The following is a 16,776-nucleotide window of genomic DNA, read 5'->3' on the forward strand; positions in this document are numbered from 1 at the left end:
GGGAGAGAGCTCATCCTGGAAAGTGGCATGGCCCCAGGTATCCATCGGCACCGATGCATGGGACATGGATGACCCTGAGGGCCAAGTGGTAGCCAAGATTCCTCTGTCCCCCAAAATATCCCTCACTTTGGGCTCCTACATGGTCCTTACAATTTTTCACTTAGAGATTCACTCCTTTGCTTAAGACTTTCGTTCATTCGTTCGTTCCTCCCTTCCTTCCTTCCTTCCTTCTTCATTTACTCAGAGGATATAAGGATGCAATCATTCAACACATATTTCTTGAGGGCCTATTCTGCGCTAGCCTCCACAATGGGTGCTGGAATATGTGGCTAAGACATAGCTTTTCTTCTTGAGAACTTCTCCTTCCAGTGGGGGAGATACAAATGTAAACCATTAAGTGACACCTATAAGGAGGTAATTACTCTTGAGAGCCTTTTACAAGGGGGTGGCAGCCAGAGGCGGGCTCTACTCGCTCTGCCTGGGGCAGGGGCAGCTGGGGAGGCTTCATGAAGGAGGTGAGGCTGGAAGTGGATAGGGAAGGGACAGGCAGGGAAAGAAAGGGCAGAAGGAACCTCCCTCGAAGCACATATGGACCGTGTGCAGCTCTCAGTGGGAGCCCAGTTGGCTGATTGGCGGGCTAGAGACATCGCCCCTCCCAGTTCACAGACACCCCTCCCAGTTCACAGACACCCCTCCCAGTTTGCAGACACCCCTCCCAGTTTGCAGACACCCCTCCCAGTTTGCAGACACCCCTCCCAGACCCCAGCAGAAGCCTGATGATGAGAGCTGGTGCTGTCCTCGGGAGTCCCACCTTCACCTGAGGGTAACGCCAGGCTTGCCTCCGAGCAAATTAGACCAGTGCTTTACTGTGCACATGGATCCCCAGAGGATCTTGTTAAAATGCAGGTTCTGCCTTTCTCACAAACTCCCAGGTGATGCCCATGATGCAGGTCCCCAGACCACACTTTGAGTAGCAGGGATCTATAGAAGCACACTCTCCCTTGATTCCACCTGGGAACTTGATTCCACCTGGATTTGAACTTAAGCCATTGACTCCTGACTCTAGTTCATGATTCATACCCATGTCCCCTTCAGCCCATAACATCAGCTCTGAAAGGAAACAGATGTGAGGCCTGCCCCCTGGGCTGTGTGACCTCAGGCAAGCCTTCAACCTCTCTGAGCCGCCATTTCCTCATCTGCAAAATGGGATAGTCATTCTCACAGGGTGGGTATGAAGGCTGCATGAACAGTGACGAGCTTAGCAAAGTACGTGGCACACAGCAAGCGTCCAGTGCATGTTAGTACTTGTTCTTATAGTTCTTTTTGCTACCAAACTGTTTCCAGTTACATTGTTCCATCTGGAGCCCGATGGACTTGAGTTAAATGTCCCAGCTCAACCACTGAGCGGCTGTGTGACCTTGGACAAGCCACAGAATTGCACTGAGCTGCAGCTGCCCCTTCTGTAGAATGGAACTGGGAAACTGCCACTTTCTAGAGTGGTCTGTAGAAAGAATGTCCTCACACTTGAAGAAAATTAAAGCTGGAATTCGATGTCAGGTAATGAGCTCTCAGTCTCAGAAAATGTCCAAGCCCAGGGCCTCCTAGTGTCTTGGGGTCTCCGGATCCGGATGGGCAGTCAGATGAAATGACATTTCATAAGGTACCTGAACCACTGCAGTTTTCTCCAAATGCCCTCGAAGGCCTTTCTCCAGCTAATATGGAACCCAGGAGGAAAGTGCTTTAAAGGTACAGGGTCAGGGCTGAGAGAGCTTTCTGTCTGACAGAAAAGCCCAGCAAGGATAAACCCCAGCGTTCTAGTACATGCCAGCAGCCTGAGAGAGCAGGGCCCCTAAGCGCAGTTCCCAGTTGTCCATTTCATGACCCAAGCTCTGCCCAGAGGAGGCTGGGAGCTCCTAAAAGACTCAGATGCCCGCTGCAAACTTAGACTAATGGCCAGGTCACTGCCACACCAGGTATCTGTTCTGATGGCCCTCCTCCCCAAGGAGTGTGCCAAACATCTGAACTAGACCTACAAACGTACACACAACAGGTGCACGGCAGGCAGATGGCAGGGGACAGAGGACAACAGCTCCACACAGAGCCTCAGCGGGCAAAGCGAGAGGACTGTTCCCTGGGCCCCTAACAGGGTGTTATGTTCAGCACCTCCCAGGAGGTCAGACGGGGTGGGGATGGCCTTCCCAGGATGCCAGGTCCCCATGACGCTTGCCCCATTGTGCAGATCCGGGCAGGGGGAGTTGGTACTCCAGGTGAAGCAGAGCCCCGCTTAGGCGTTTGGGATTTGCCATTACTCCCAAGCAGCAGTTCTCAAAGTGTGGGCCTGGGACCAGCAACGTCAGAATCACCTGGGAACTTGTCAGAAATGCAGATTCTAAGGCCTGGCCACCCTAGGCCTGCTGGATGAGAAGCTCTGGGGGTAGACCCACACTCCGTTGTAACAAGCCCTCCTGAGGGATGTTCAAATCTAAGAATTGTTGGCCTAACATGTGCCCACATTACAGGGAGACTAACGAGATACTTCAGATCTCTTTGGAAAGTGGATGTTGGGTGGAGAGGAAGGAAGCAGTGAGGTACGGATGTGAGATGCTCCCTGCCATGGACTGAATGTTCCTGCTCCTTAAATTCCTATGTTGAAATCCTAACCCCAGTGTGATGGTGTTAGGAGGTGGGGCCTTTGGGAGGCGATTAGGTCATGAGGGTGGAGCCCTCATGAATGGGATTTGTGTCCTTATGAAAGGGACCCCGGGAGCTCCATCACCCCTTCCACCACCTGAACCAGGAAGTGGGCTCTCACCAGACACCAAACCTGCCAATGCCGTCATCTTCCACTTCCAGCCTCCAGAACTATGAGAAATAAACGTCTGTTGTTTAAGCCACCTGGTGTATGGTATTTTGCTATGGCAACCAGAATGGTCTAAGACACCCCCAGGTATGGCCTCCAAACCTCGTAGCCTGGCCTTTGCGACCCCACGGTGGCTCCCCAGCCCACCATCTCAGACTGCCTGTCGGGTTCTTTGTGCTCCAGCCAAACTGGAAGCCCTACCCTGTGTTTCCTTCAGTTTCTTCAGCCCTCCCCCAACCTCTCCCTTCTGAAATCTGACTCAAGCCCTACCTGGGATGCTCTCTTTGCCCCAAAGGGCCTGAGAGTCAGAAACTCGAAAGGATGTTTTCTCTGCAGCTACCCCCGGCCTTTTAAGAAAACTGCTCTTAAGACCTGACCCGACATAACCTTCTTTCTTATATTTAGCTTCCCTAAATATTTCAGTGGCCAGGTCCTACTCAGCCTCCCACCCCCTCCCTCCGAGCCTCCCGTCCCCTCTCCCAACAGCACCTGGAAAACAGCAGACCCTCGGTGCTTGTTGAAGGAATAGCAGCATCTTTTCTGAAACTCCCCTTTGAAAGGTAATTTGCTGATGCCCCACCATTTGCTGCAAATCGGTTGCTCCAAACTTTCAAAGTTAACCTAAATCAGTTAACATCAGCAGACCCGCAGAAGAGAATCTTTTTCGGGGCTGCGGTGGCCGCCAGGATGATTTCATCTCCGTGGCTCAATAACACCAAGCCAGTGCCATCCACGCAGAGAGGCTTTTCCAACCTTGACCTAAGAACATCAGAGTGGAGAGGGGATTCCCTTAGACATCCTCGCACCCGATTTCACACGTGGGAAAACCAGCCCAGAGAGGGGCTTTGCCCTGCCCCCGGTCCCCCTGAGAGTAGCACTCATTCCAGGCAGCTCAGGGACCCTCAGGTGGGCAGAAGGCACCAAACTGGTATCCAGCTTCTGGGAACCAGTGATGAGATGTCTTCCTACAAACTGAGTACCCACGGTCTGCCGTGGGCCAGGCCAGCTCTCGCGCATCCTATGGTGGCTCTTTGTGAGAGTTCCTATGACTGCAGCGTTCCCAATAGTCGGGCATCCATTCAAGCTCCTTGGCCCCAGACAGACCCACCAATGACAGCGAGAAATGCACCCCCAGCTTCTGGGTGCAGGTCTCCAACCTGGGACTTCCCACCTGGCTGCTGCCTCTGACTCGGGAACCTCCCTCTGTCTCGCCCACCGTCCCAGGCAGGCCTCACCTCGATCCCTGCCAATCCCCCAATGCAGGGAACAGCGCCCCCTCAACCCCACCTGGCCCTAGCTGCCCCGCCTCTCGCTGAGCCCCGCCTCCCCTGGCGCCCACCCACTCAGGAGCGCTGGTGGTGAAAAAAGGAGGCCAAGCAGGTAAGGAGATGGTCGTGATGCTGGCAGGGCTGGTGGCCCTGGGCTGTGTCAGTACAGGCTGGAGCACTCTGAAGTCTGGGTGCTAGGAAAGGGGGTCCTGGGGATCGAATCTTGACTCTTTGAATGTTTCCTGAATGGTCTAGGGTAACTTCTGAGGCCCCGGTCCTTGGGGTTGTCTGCTGTCCGGCACACTCTGGGTCCCGTGAGCAGTGAGATGAATCTCACAGTCTCCATTTTGTCCAACATAAATTCCTGGGAGAAAAAAGAAATCTCTCTCACTTGACTGTACTCTGGCCCCTGGACACCACTTCCCAGGGACCAAAGTAACATCAAGGTTGACCTGTGTCTCCTTTAGTCTTCACAAGGGCCCTGCCAAAGATGTGGTATCAATGCCAATTGGCAAATGAGCAAACTGAGGCTCAGAGAGGTTAAGTGACTTGTCTGAAGTGACACAGCCCAGCAGTGGCAGAGCTGGATGGCTCAGAGCCCAGGTCCTTGTGCGGCTTCCTGAATGTGGTTGCCTGCCTCTTCTCACTGCTTCCTCCAAGAAGCCCACCCTGACTGCCCCCAACCTCCCTCTCTGAGGGGCACTCATTTCTTAAGGGCCAGGTGACCTTTATCTCCCTCCACCTCTCTTTCCCTAGTACCATGCCGAGCACATGTGGGTGACTCTGAGTCTTGACTGAGTGATTGCTGAGGGAGATCTTTGGGATGCCCTGACATCACTGGGTAATTTCTTCCTTTTTCTTGGGAAGAAGACGAAATTAACACACTGTGACTGTAGGGCAAATGTGCCCTTACTTAAATGCTCATTCATATCATGATGTGAAGGATCAATGCCCCAGGGGATGCCAGTTATGCAGCCTTCACTGTGAATGGTGCCCCAAGAGCTGTGCCATGGAGCAGAGAGGCCCTGATACTGCCTATGAAATTCTCCTGAGTTCTTCTCAACTAAGACGAAGGCTCGCTCACTGTGGACTCTTGCTGCTAGACAACATTGGCCATGGGACTCGCCGCCAGTGTCCCAGAGGCGCTAAGAATCCTGAGTTCAAACAACTCCACTGAACTTGCCTCGAAAGAGAAAAGCAAGCTATGACTTAGGATGAAACCAGTGCTGAAGCTGGCAGACAAGGGAGGGTGGAAAGGATGGGTCCTGGTGGTGCCACTGAGCCTTGGGTCACACCAGACCTGAAACCCACCCAGACACGGAACTTCCACGCACGATGCAAGACATGCAGTTACAAGAGTCAAACAACCTCAAAAAGGAAAAGTAAGGCTGGAGGACTCATTTCCCAATTACAAAACTTACTGCAAAGCTGCAGTGATCCAGACGGTGCTAAGGACAGGCGTAAGGACCAATGGAATAGGATGGAGAGTCCAGAAATAAACCTTCACATTTACAGCCAATTGATTTTTGACAAGAATGAGGAGACAATTCAATGAGGAGAGAGCAGTTTTTTTAGCAAATGGTATCGGGACAACTGAATATCCTTATGCAAAATAATGAAAGTGGACCCCTATCTCATACCATATACAAAAATTAACTAAAAATGCATCATAAACCTAAATACTAGAGCTAAAACTATAAACTTCTTACAAGAAAACTTAGGTGTAAATCTTCATGACCCTGGATTAGGCAATAGTTTCTTAGATATGATGCCTAAAGCACAAGTAACTAAAATAAAAATATATAAATCGGGTTTCATCAAAATTGAAATCTTTGTGCTTTAAAGGACACCATCAAAGTGAAAAGACAACCCACAGGATGAGAGAAAATATTTTCAAATCGTATATTTGATAAGGGACTTTTATCCAGAATATACAAAGAATATTTACAACTCAGCAATAAAAAGACAAACAATCCAGTTAAAAGGTGGGCAAAGGATCTGAATAGATATTTCTCCAAAGAAGATATACAAATGGCCAATAAACACGTGAAAGAATGTTCAACATTATTAATGATCAGGGAAATGCAAATCAAAACCACAATGAGGTACCACTTCACACCCATTAGGATGGCTAAATTATAAAAGACAGACCACCAAGTGTTAACAAGGATATGGAGAAACTGGAATCCTCATATTTTGATCATAGGATTGTAAAATTACACAGCCACTTTGGAAAACAGTTCAGCAGTTCCTCGCTGAGTTACCTCGTGAGTTACCACAAGACTCAGAAATTCCACTCCTAAGTATATACCCAAGATAACTGAAAAGATACGTCTATGCAAGAACATGGGCATGAATGTTCATAGCAGCATTATTCATAATAGCCCCCAAATGAAAACAACCCAAATGTCCATCAACTAATGGATAGATAAACAAAATGTGGTCTCTCCATGCAGCGAAATATTATTCAGCCATAAAAAGAAATGATTTGTGCTACCACGTGGATGAAACTTGAAGACATCATGCAAAGTGAAAGAAGCCAGATACAAAATGTATTTTGGGGAAGCGATGAAGAGATTCAGGAATTAGATACTAATGATAGTTGTGAAATTCTGAAACTGTACTGAAAACACTGAAGTGTGCACTTTAAAAGGGTAAATCTTAGGGTACTAGAATTATATCTCAATAAAGCTATTATTAAAAAGAAAACAAGATATGGTGCTGTGGGTGGAAGCCAATCTGATCACATGACCTCCGTTACTGCAGCATCAGCATTATGACTGGTGGGAGTTGGTCCTGGTGGGGACCCTCCCGCTGAGAAGGGCAATCTCAGTGGACTTGACGAGAGTCTGAAGTTTAAACTGAGGACCCTGCACAGAGTCTCCCTCGGTCACTGAAATGTGCCTCCCCGTGTAAACGTGACTACATCTGTGTGCTCCTTGGTGTGTTTGTTTGCAGGTGTGTCAGTGTATGTTTCATGCATATTGCAGGGTGCGAGGAGAGCCCATATGAGTGTCTGTATGAGTGTGTACCCCGTGTGTGTGTGTGTGTGTGTGTGTGTGATGTGCCGGGGTGGAGCTCCACATTAAGACCAGGCAGGGCAGGAGCTCCTTCACAACCCTCTGACCCTGCACCAATGAGCGTTCATTACAAGTTTGCTGAGAGCCTAAAAGAGACCCTGAGACCCTACGGCACCCGTGCAGGAGCCATGCAGCCATGGAGGGAGGGCCTGATAGGGCAGCTCACCACCCATGCCCATGAGCCGAGGCCGAGGGCAGGCTCAAGTCGGAGGCCAGCCTGGGCATGAGAGTCCTCAGCCGGATGAGGTCGAGCTTGGAGAAGAGACCCGCGCCCTTGGGCACGCCGTGGGCAGAGGCGCAGCGCTGCTGGGCCGTGCTGTGGATGGCTGTTTGCATGCAGTTGAGCAGTTGGTTCCGCAGGCTCAGGCCCCTCCCAGAATTCCCTGCCCCCTGTCCCCAGCTCACTCAGGCCGGAGAAGTGTCCTGAAGCCAGGAGCCACCTCCTCCTGCTGGTCTCGGCTCCACAACCAAAGGGGCTTGGACGAGTCCCCCCCCCACCTCGGGGCCAGAGCATCCACCTCTGCAAAGAGGGACATTGGACCGACTAACTTCCAAGAGGGTCCTCCCGGCTGGGCACATCTGTGGTCCACACCCAGGGCAGGGGGCAGGAGGGGACATGGGGGAACCCAGGGCTCCTCACTCTGGGAAGCTCCAGAGTTGTGGACTTCAGGCCTTCAGGGTTGTGATCAGCAACCTTACTTCTCACCTTCAAGAGAAAGACCCATAACAGACTTTATAAACTGTGGCCAATCCAGTTCCCCCTCAAAGCTCCTTGGTTGGAAGTCAGCAGCCCACAGACCCCAACCCTCATGTCTTCCAAACTAGGATCCCACAAGGGCCGGAGAAGGTCCCACATTTGCTGACCGCACCCTGCCCAGGTGGAGTGGCCTGGCACAGCCCTGTGCCCCAGCCTTGCTCCCCCGTGTCCTCCAGGCAGCCCCCAAGGCCAGAAGGGCACAGGCTCTGGTACGCGGAGGACCCGGGGGTCCAGAGAGTAACTAGTCCACATTCTCCAGGCCAGGAAGGAGGAGCTCAAGGGATTAAACCCAGAAATCCTGGCCCCGGACTTCAGCCCTGACTTACTCTTTCCAAGCTGCATTCTTCTCATCTGTGAATAGATATGAGTAAGAATCAACCAATATTTAGGAGTGCAGATGCCAGGCCCAGGGACTGTACGGGGGCATCCCAGCTGGTCCTTAACTACCTGTGGCCTCAGTTCGCCCACCTGTCACATGACATCAGGCTCATCTTAGAGAAGCCCTGTGAAAGCTAACAGTCACCAAGGAGAGGTAAGTGGGTAAGTGGTGCGCGTGTGTGTGCGTGTGTGTGTGTGTGCGTGTGTGTGTGTGTGTTGCGGGCCAATCATTATCGAGGAGACAGCAGCCCCCGGCCTCTGTGCTGCCCGACCCCCAACCCCAGCCAGTGGACTTGACTCACATCACAGCTGCCTGTGTCCTTCTGGTAGGTGACACCATGTTCCAACTGCCGCCACTGCTCCTGCTTGTGGTGACACTTCTTCTGCAGCTGGCACAGCCGGATCTTGAGGCTCTGTGGTAGGGTGGCTGGTCAATTCGGTGCAGCTGACCTCCCGGGGCACCTGCCCTGGGCCTGGTCCCGAGGAGCTCACGGCTCGGGGGTCTGAGCGATGATGGGGGTGGAGGAGGGGAAAGTTCTGGGTGGTCAGGGCCCTTTAAGGCACCAGGAGATGCAGGAAAATGTATGTCTAGGATCACTAGGGTTTGAATCCCAACTCAGCTCCTGGAGCCCGTTTTTCTCACCGTAAGCAGAACCACCTGTCTGGGCCCTTCCGGCTGCAGGAACTGCTGGGAGGACACCAGGGGGCAAGGCTGTGACAGCCTCTGCGGCCCAGGCCTGCGGGGCACAGGATGTGCTGTGTGCACTCCCACGCCAGGCCCCGCGGAGATGTGTTTGGAGGACACACGTTATATATGTGTCCTCACTTTTCTGAGGCCTAGTTTTCTTACTTTGAAAATGAGAAAAATAGCATGCCTGGGACTAGGGTGCAACATTTAACTCAGAATTAATATAAATAATATTTTAATGCAATTTTTTTGTTTGTTTTTGTTTTTGCCCGTACTGCGCAGCTTGCGGGATCTTAGTTCCCCAAGCAGGGATCGAACCCGTGCCCCTGAAGTGGAAGCACGGAGTCCTAACCACTGGACCACCAGGGAATTCCCAAATGCAGTGTTTTTTGAAAATGAAAGTTAAGGCAAAAAAAAAAAATCCATGATGAACAAAGTATTAAAATTCTCAATAAAGTTGGGATCCAACCTTCTACTTGCATACTCACCTCACTCCCCTCCTCTAGTCTCAGCTCTAGGAATAGAAGCACCTACCTCCGGGTGCTGGGGTGAGGTTTAAATGAGATAAAGCTTGTTAAGTGCTTCTCACAGTGCCCCGTCCACGAAGGAAAAACAACGTACAAAATGGTGTAGGTTTTCAGTGTTACCACTAGGGGGCAGAGACTGGCTGCAAATGCCATGCCACTGTCCTTTGCAAGAATCAGCCAACTCATCAGCCTCACTTTCCCCGTTCCCTTCCTCTCCATGTCCCCGTCCTCTGTCTTCTCCGTGTCCCCAGGCCCCAACTGCAGCACAAAAATTCATCATGCCATGCCTTTGCCAGGGCAGTTTCTTCCGGATGGAATGCCCATCCCTTGGGGTGGAAGTTCAATTTATTAGAAGATTAACCAACTATGAGGGAGATGACCTGTTGGGGCACTTAACTCTGAGACAGTTTGTGTTCAGTGTCTCACAACAGCCTACCAACTAGGTTGAATTGCCCCCACGTCACAGAAGAGGAAACTGAGGCTCAGAGAGGGTCTAAACGTGCCCAGGGTCATGCAGCTAGGCAGAGGCTGAGCTGGAATTTGAACCCCAGTCTGTCTGAATCTAGAAATCCTGACTTTTCTACCACGAAGAACACCTTTTAAGTATAAGCTGACTCTTCCTCAGGAGAAACCCAGCAGAAAGGGAGGGAAAGGGGTACAGAACAAGGCTCTGGAGTGACCGCCCCACTCAGACCCTCTCAGGAGCCCACCCCTGCTCCAGGCCTTCTCTGAGGGTGCAGAGGGAAGGGGGTCCCTACATCCCAGTTCTCTGAGCCAAGGGGGATGGGCCAGGCATCAGACAGCTGTTACCGGGATAAGAGCCCTATGGCCTCCCTCTAGAGACTCCCTCCAGGCTTTGGTGGACGGCCTGGCTCATCTTGAAGAAGGCCTCCAGATGCTTCTGGATGTCCTGGCTGATTGCGAAGAGTTTCCCATAGTGCTCCACCATGGCCTCCACCACGGCCTCCACCGGGGCCTCCACCATGGCCTCCACCGGGGCCGCCTCTGGCTCCTCCCCTTGGTTGTGGCCTACAGAGACAGTGCATGGCAGGATGGGTGGGCACAGAATGCCCAGCCCTCACCTGCCCCCTGCAGTGATCTTAGTAAGGTAGGTGGGGCTTCTGCTGTCCACTGGAGCCCCAAAGTTGAGAGCACTCCATCACTGACCTCCCACCTCTTCAAGAGAAGAATCAGCATTTGAAAGGCCACCGCGGGCTGAGAACAAGGATTCTGGATCAAGGCTGCCCAGTGAGGCAGGAGAACCCCCCCACCGCCACCCCAGGAGAAACTGCTGACTGGGGGAGCCTGCAGGAAGAGGACAGGGACTGTTGCTGTCCCGAGTGACGGGATCCCCAGCTTTGGCGGTTGCTCATTCTGGATGGGTTGAACAGGGTTGAATTGCTGAATTAGGAAGGTCCCAAACTAGGAGGCTTCTAGAAGCAGCACTGGGTGCTGGGTCTGCTTCAAACCCCGTGCCTGACCGGGAGGCCTGCGCCCCTCCTTGGCTTGGTGCTCAAGGCTCTTTGGTGCTGTTCAACCTTCCAGTCACATCTCCCAGCGACTCCTGCCGGATCCCAGCGCTCCAGCACACTGGAACTCAACCCCAAACCCACTGCACAGGGCCGTGGCTCCAGCCTACATCTGTGCTGTTCTTCTGCCTGCAGCGCTGTTCCCCTTTGCTGAACACATTTGAGCCCCATGAATGGCCCCCTCCTCCATGAAGCCTTCCCTGACCTCCAGGGCAGAGTCCTTGGGGCTCCTGCAGCTCCAGAGCACTTAGCACAGTGACTCTGAAATCAGATAGACCAGAGTCTGAGACCCAGCCTCACCACTTCCTGTCTGGGCGACTTGGGCAAGTCCCTTGACCTCCCTGAGCCTGGGTAATACAGTTCTCAGAAGCTCCTAAAGCGGGTAAAAGGATTTAGTAAAGAGCTTAGCACAGAGTGACTATTTCATAAACAGTAATAGTTACTTTTATTATTGGTGATGTGAAGACAGTGACGGTAATAAAATTATGTATGTTTGGCTCCCCTTCTCTTTCCTATCAAGTTTTCAGCACTGATAACAGTGGATTCTGGTGCAAATCATGATAAAACAGAACACAAAACTCATTTCAGATGCCTGTGTAGTTTTAGTTCCTAAGAGCAAAATCAAAGACAAATGAGATAATAATAACAGCGGACACTTACTGGGTGCTAGCTAAACCTCGGGCACCGGGCTACGTGCTCGGAAAGGATGATCGAGTCCACAGAACTGTTGCTGTTCCCGCCAGAGACGTTGAGAACTTGCTGCAGGCCACGTGGCTGGCGCCCTGGCTGGCTCGACCACGGTGGCACCGGCCTGTGGATCCCCGTTCTGCAGGCGAGCTCAAGGCTCAGCGAGCTCACACGCGCCCAGGTTCCCAGGCTGGGAGGTGGCTGCAGAGAGGACAGGCCTGCTGAGGAAGCTACATACGTACCCTTGGGGATTTTCTCAAGGACCTTGATCAGATAGTCTTCAAAAACCTTATGCTTCTCGACCTCTCTCTTCAGCTTCCTCTGTCTGTAGAGACATTTCAGTGCCGGCGAGAGAGCCAGACGTGAGAACACGGTTTGGAGACTTCCAGGTCGTGACCCCTGGCAAAGGCCAGCCTCTGTGGATCTGCACGGATCCGGGCTGGGCTGGTCACTGACCCCATCAGTGGGCCACTGACTCGAGTCTCTCTACCCCCATTTCACTGCTGAGTAAACTGAGCCACAAACAGGTCAAATAGATGCCTGTGGTCAGGCCATGAGGAAGGGGCCTGGGGGCCAGCGAGGCCGGGCCTTTGTGGCGTGGGGTCTATGGAGCCCCTCCTGCAGGCTGAGCTGGTGGCAGATGGCCTGAGGCCCCAGTAGCCGGTGATCCGGCCACAGGCTTTGCCTCTCTGTACCTGTCTGGCCCGTCCGTAACAGGGGTAACCAGACCCCTCCCTCTCAGGCCGGTGGGGACCGGGTCTGGGGCTCCCAGCACATCATAAGCACTCAGTCTGTGGTCGGGGCCCTGGCAGCCCCCAGAGGGGCGACAGCCACGTGCTGCTGCCCAGCCGTCAGGGGGCATCACCAAGCAAGATGCGTCTCCAATAGGTTGCCCACCCTGGGCGCCTTCAAGGTCAGTGGTCAAGGGCAGAGGGCAGAGCAGGAAAGGGCTGTGGTGGGTATCTCTGAGTGACTGCAGATTTCCCCAGGGCAAGCCACTCTGCCTCTCAGGCCCCATTTTCTCATCCATACAGTCCTGGAAAATGCAGGAAAAAATTGTCTTCTCCTGGCAAATACCACGTGGGGCCCTGTGAGCCACGGTGGGGAGGTTGGGAAGCCCTATGAGAATCCGATGGACCGGTTGGGACTTTTCTCCATAAAATCGCTCGCAGATATCAATATATCCTTTTGCATCTAACTCAGGCTTTCGTGGGCAGCCTGAAATTGAAGAGTCACCCAGGGGCAAGGCTTCAGGGCGTCTGCTTGGAGACACGGCAGCAACCCTGCAGGTTGATTTTAGAGGGGCCAAGCTGACAGATGTGTAGGGATGGTCACCCACAGCCCTGCCTTCGTGGAGGGAGACTAAGCTTGCACAGGGCCTGGGACTGGCCCAAGGTCTGAGGTCAAAGGGCGGGAGCCAAGCCCCCCACCTCCTCACCACTTGCAAATCAGCTGCCCCTCCTGACTTACTCCCGGGCCTCAGTCCCCTCCCCGTTCATTTCCTGGCCTGGACTCCTCAGGCATTTTTTGCTCAGTTCCAGCTGTTTAGCCCACTGCAGGTGGCCCTGGGGCTGAGGCAGGGGGCACGGCGGGGCTTGGGACAGCTCGTACTTTGCCTGGAGTTGGCAGAGTTCCTGGAACAGCACCTGCAGGTCCCTGTCCTTGTCACCGGTATTGCTCAGGACAGCCTCCTGGCCTGTGTCCACGGCCGCCGGCATTGCCCCTCACCACCTCAGGCTACGCTGGAGGATGAGAGCCACGTGGGCCAGGCAGGAAGAAGATGGATGGCCACAGCAACAGTCAAGGCAGCAGCTTTCTCTTCTGATTCTCCTGACGGTCCTCAGCAGCCAGTTTACTTCCCACTTCATAGAAAAGGAAACAGAGGTTCAGAGAGGCCCCTGTGACCAGCTTGGGGATGTACAACAGGGCTGGATTTCGACTCGGGTTTCACTAAGTTCAAAGTCTGAGTTCTTTGAGCTGTGCCCCCCAGCTCTGGAGGAGCCAAATGTGCCATTCTGCAGTGGCATTATTGCCTTTGTCACCCCATAACTGGGACAGCTCCATCACAATCAAGTCCCACGGGTGCCAAGATGCCTGGGACTTCCAACAGGTGCTAGCTTCCAAGAGCATTCAGGAAAGACTCCGAGGGTCAGAGCTGGGGATGGGTGAGAGAGTAGCCCACATAGGAAGGAGATACCTTTGTCATCTATCTCTACCCACCCGTCCCTCCAGCCATTTATGCATTTAACTGACATCATATACTCTGAGCTTTTACAGAGCTAGAATGGAGACCGGGATAGACACTTTGAATGAGCTCATGGTCAAGCTGGGAGGTGGCCTAGTTGACAGATAGTTTCAACACAGCCTTGCAAAGAGTTCCTGGGCCGCTCACCTAAGTCTGGTTGCTAGTTATGGCCAAAAGAAGACAGTCTCCCTAAGCGTGCTGTTCATTGGCCATCTGCTGGGCCAGCCCCGGCACGTGGGAGGAGCAGGGAGAGAAGGGGTGGGGCTACACGTCAACCTGTCCAGCCCTGAGCATCGGACACGGGTACACGAGCACGGGAAGGAGGAAGGGGCCCAGATGACTCACTCGACAGCTCCAGGAGCACAAAGCCGCAGCTCAGCTGTGACATCACAGTGCTGGCTTCTGTCCTCATGATGTGTCCATTGCAGGATCCACCTGTGGGTGGAGTGGAGGGCCTGATTCCCCGAGGTCCTGTGGTCCTCCCCACCCCTGCCGCCCTGGTTCAGTTCCCAAGGAGAAGGGGTGGAGAGGCGTTGGTGACCTCAGGGGAGACTTGGGCTGTTTTTGCTTTTCTTTCAAGGATGGTCATCTGTGGTGGTCTTTACTGATACCCCAACCTTGCAAGCTTCCCCAATCCTACTGGCTTGTCCTGGGACTCCCCCTTTTGCCTCCTTTTACCTGATTTTGGGTAGCTATAGCTCGGGCACTTCCCCAGCTGGGGCACTCAGCAACCATGGAGGGTTCAGCCCTGTCCATGGCTCAGGACTAAGTCTGGCCCAGGGCAGGGGAGGCGGGGAACAGAAGGAACCTTCAGGACCTAAACCTGGTCCTGCCCCTGCCCCTGCCTAAGGCTCGGCTCTGTTACCTACTGTTGGAGCTGCAGGTCTTGTGCCACTGAGGGGAGTTGGGCGCAGCACCTACCTCTGGTATACCTGCTCCATTCACCGCCCAATTAACTGGCCAGTCCTTCCCCACCAAAAGCCCCATTCGATCAGAGGCAGGGCCTCTACAGAGGGCAGTCTGGGTGGGTCTCACTGGGAAGAATGCTGGGGGTCTGCAGTGAGGGCAGAGGTGGAGGGAAGGGCCTGTGCAGAGGCAGAGACAGGGCTGGGGCCGAGGGTAGGGTGTGAGGTCAGGTCTGTGGCTTGAGCTGGGGCAGGGGCTGGGGCTATGACAAAGGCTGGCACAGGCTCTGGATCCAAGGCTGGGGCTGGAGCAATGGCCAACCTGGAGGAGTTGGGCTCATTGTTATTCTGGGACAATTCCCCATCTCCCACTCCTCAGCAATTCCCCTCATGACCCCTCATCAGCAGGCAATGGATTTGGTCCTAGTTGGCTGAGGAATCCCTGAGCAGGTCCCAAGGGAGCTGCCTGTATGACCCCCCATGGTTCTGGAGCCCCAAAAGCATTTGTTGTGGCCAACTGAGAAATGGAGGTGGGCGGGCCTGGATCTGGCCTTGGGTTCAGACGAGGGAATGCCGGTGCTGAGGGAGAGAAGCCCAGGGCCTAGGGCTGCCCAGAGGGTCAGAGCCAGCCTGGAGGCGGGGGTGTGGTACAGAGGAGGATTGGAGGAAGTCCCGCCAGAGTTGACAATGTCTGAGGTGGTTCTTGGGATAAGAATGAATGAGGAGAATAAGGTGGGAAAGGCATTCCCAGCAGAAGGAACAGCAGGGACAAAGGTTCAGAGGCACGAAGTAGCATGCACGGACTGTGAGAAACGCAGGCAGATACTTAAAAGCAGAAGGTGAAGGTCAAAGTTGGGGTGTGTCTGGAGCCAGAGTGTATCCACCAGCATCTCTGGATGCCTGCAACAGAAACTGACAGGGCTACTCTGGACAAAGCATCAATGGAAGGCTGTGAGAGATCGCACAGAATCGGAAGAAAGGCTGAAAACCCAGGCTCAGAGAGGACCGGGGCCCAGGGCAGCCCTGGAGATCCAGGCAGCAGGAACTCAGGGGGATAACCTCCCAAATGAACCCTCCCAACCCCTTTCCATGAGCTTCTCCATCCTTAAGAATCACAGTCCTGGGACTTCCCTGGTGACACAGTGGTTAAGAATCCGCCTGCCAATGCAGGGGACACAGGTTTGAGCCCTGGTCCAGGAAAATCCCACATGCCATGGAGCAACTAAGCCCGTGCGCCACAACTACTGAAGCCCGCACGCCTAGAGCCCGTGCTCCGAAACAAGAGAAGCCACCGCAATGAGAAGCCCGCGCACCGCAACGAAGACCCAACGCAGCCAAAAATAAATAAATAAATAAATTTATTAAAAAAAAAATAATAATAATCAAAGTCCTTACAGAAGGTGCCCAGCTGGCTGAGCCTGGGTCATGTGCCCGCCCCTTGGCTTGACTGACAGTCACATCATTGGCTCTGCCTTGGGGGCTGGAGGTTTCCCAGAGCAAATCCTGAGGCTGTGGACTCTAGAAGGGGAAATGGCCCCTGAGCAGGGGCTCACCGCATGGAGGCTCAGGGAAGCCAGAACAAGGAGTTTGGTCTTTATCCTGAAGGCAACGAGCGGCTGAAGGAGAGGTGTGGTCAGACTGGCATTTCGGAGCTTGCTGTCGGGCTCGGCGGGGAGGGGAATCAGGCAGGCCAGCCGTTGCAGTGGCTAACGTTTGTCTGCACACTTGTAAGCACTTTTCATGCGGGGGTTGACTTAATACGACACGTCCACGAGGTCAAACCTGTCAGTGTTTCGCAGATGGGGAAACTGAGGCCTAGAGAGGTTGAGTAACTTGCCCAAGGTCTCACCGT

General features: G+C 53.5%; 1 protein-coding gene across 1 annotated transcript; it reads right to left on the minus strand.

Moving 5' to 3' along the window:
• Positions 1 to 4,148: 4,148 nt before the first annotated feature.
• On the minus strand, positions 4,149 to 14,952 carry CCDC197 (coiled-coil domain containing 197). Its single transcript, XM_082451961.1, is given in 7 exon segments — positions 4,149 to 4,492; positions 7,446 to 7,591; positions 8,579 to 8,756; positions 10,369 to 10,404; positions 10,406 to 10,587; positions 11,759 to 12,099; positions 13,386 to 14,952. Coding segments are annotated over 7 exon segments (1,194 nt in total). The 5' UTR covers positions 13,493 to 14,952; the 3' UTR covers positions 4,149 to 4,288.
• Between the last annotated feature and the right edge of the window lie 1,824 nt (positions 14,953 to 16,776).

This window comes from Balaenoptera physalus, assembly GCF_965194825.1.
Source record: "Balaenoptera physalus genome assembly, chromosome: 2".
Taxonomy (NCBI): Eukaryota; Metazoa; Chordata; class Mammalia; order Artiodactyla; family Balaenopteridae; genus Balaenoptera; species Balaenoptera physalus.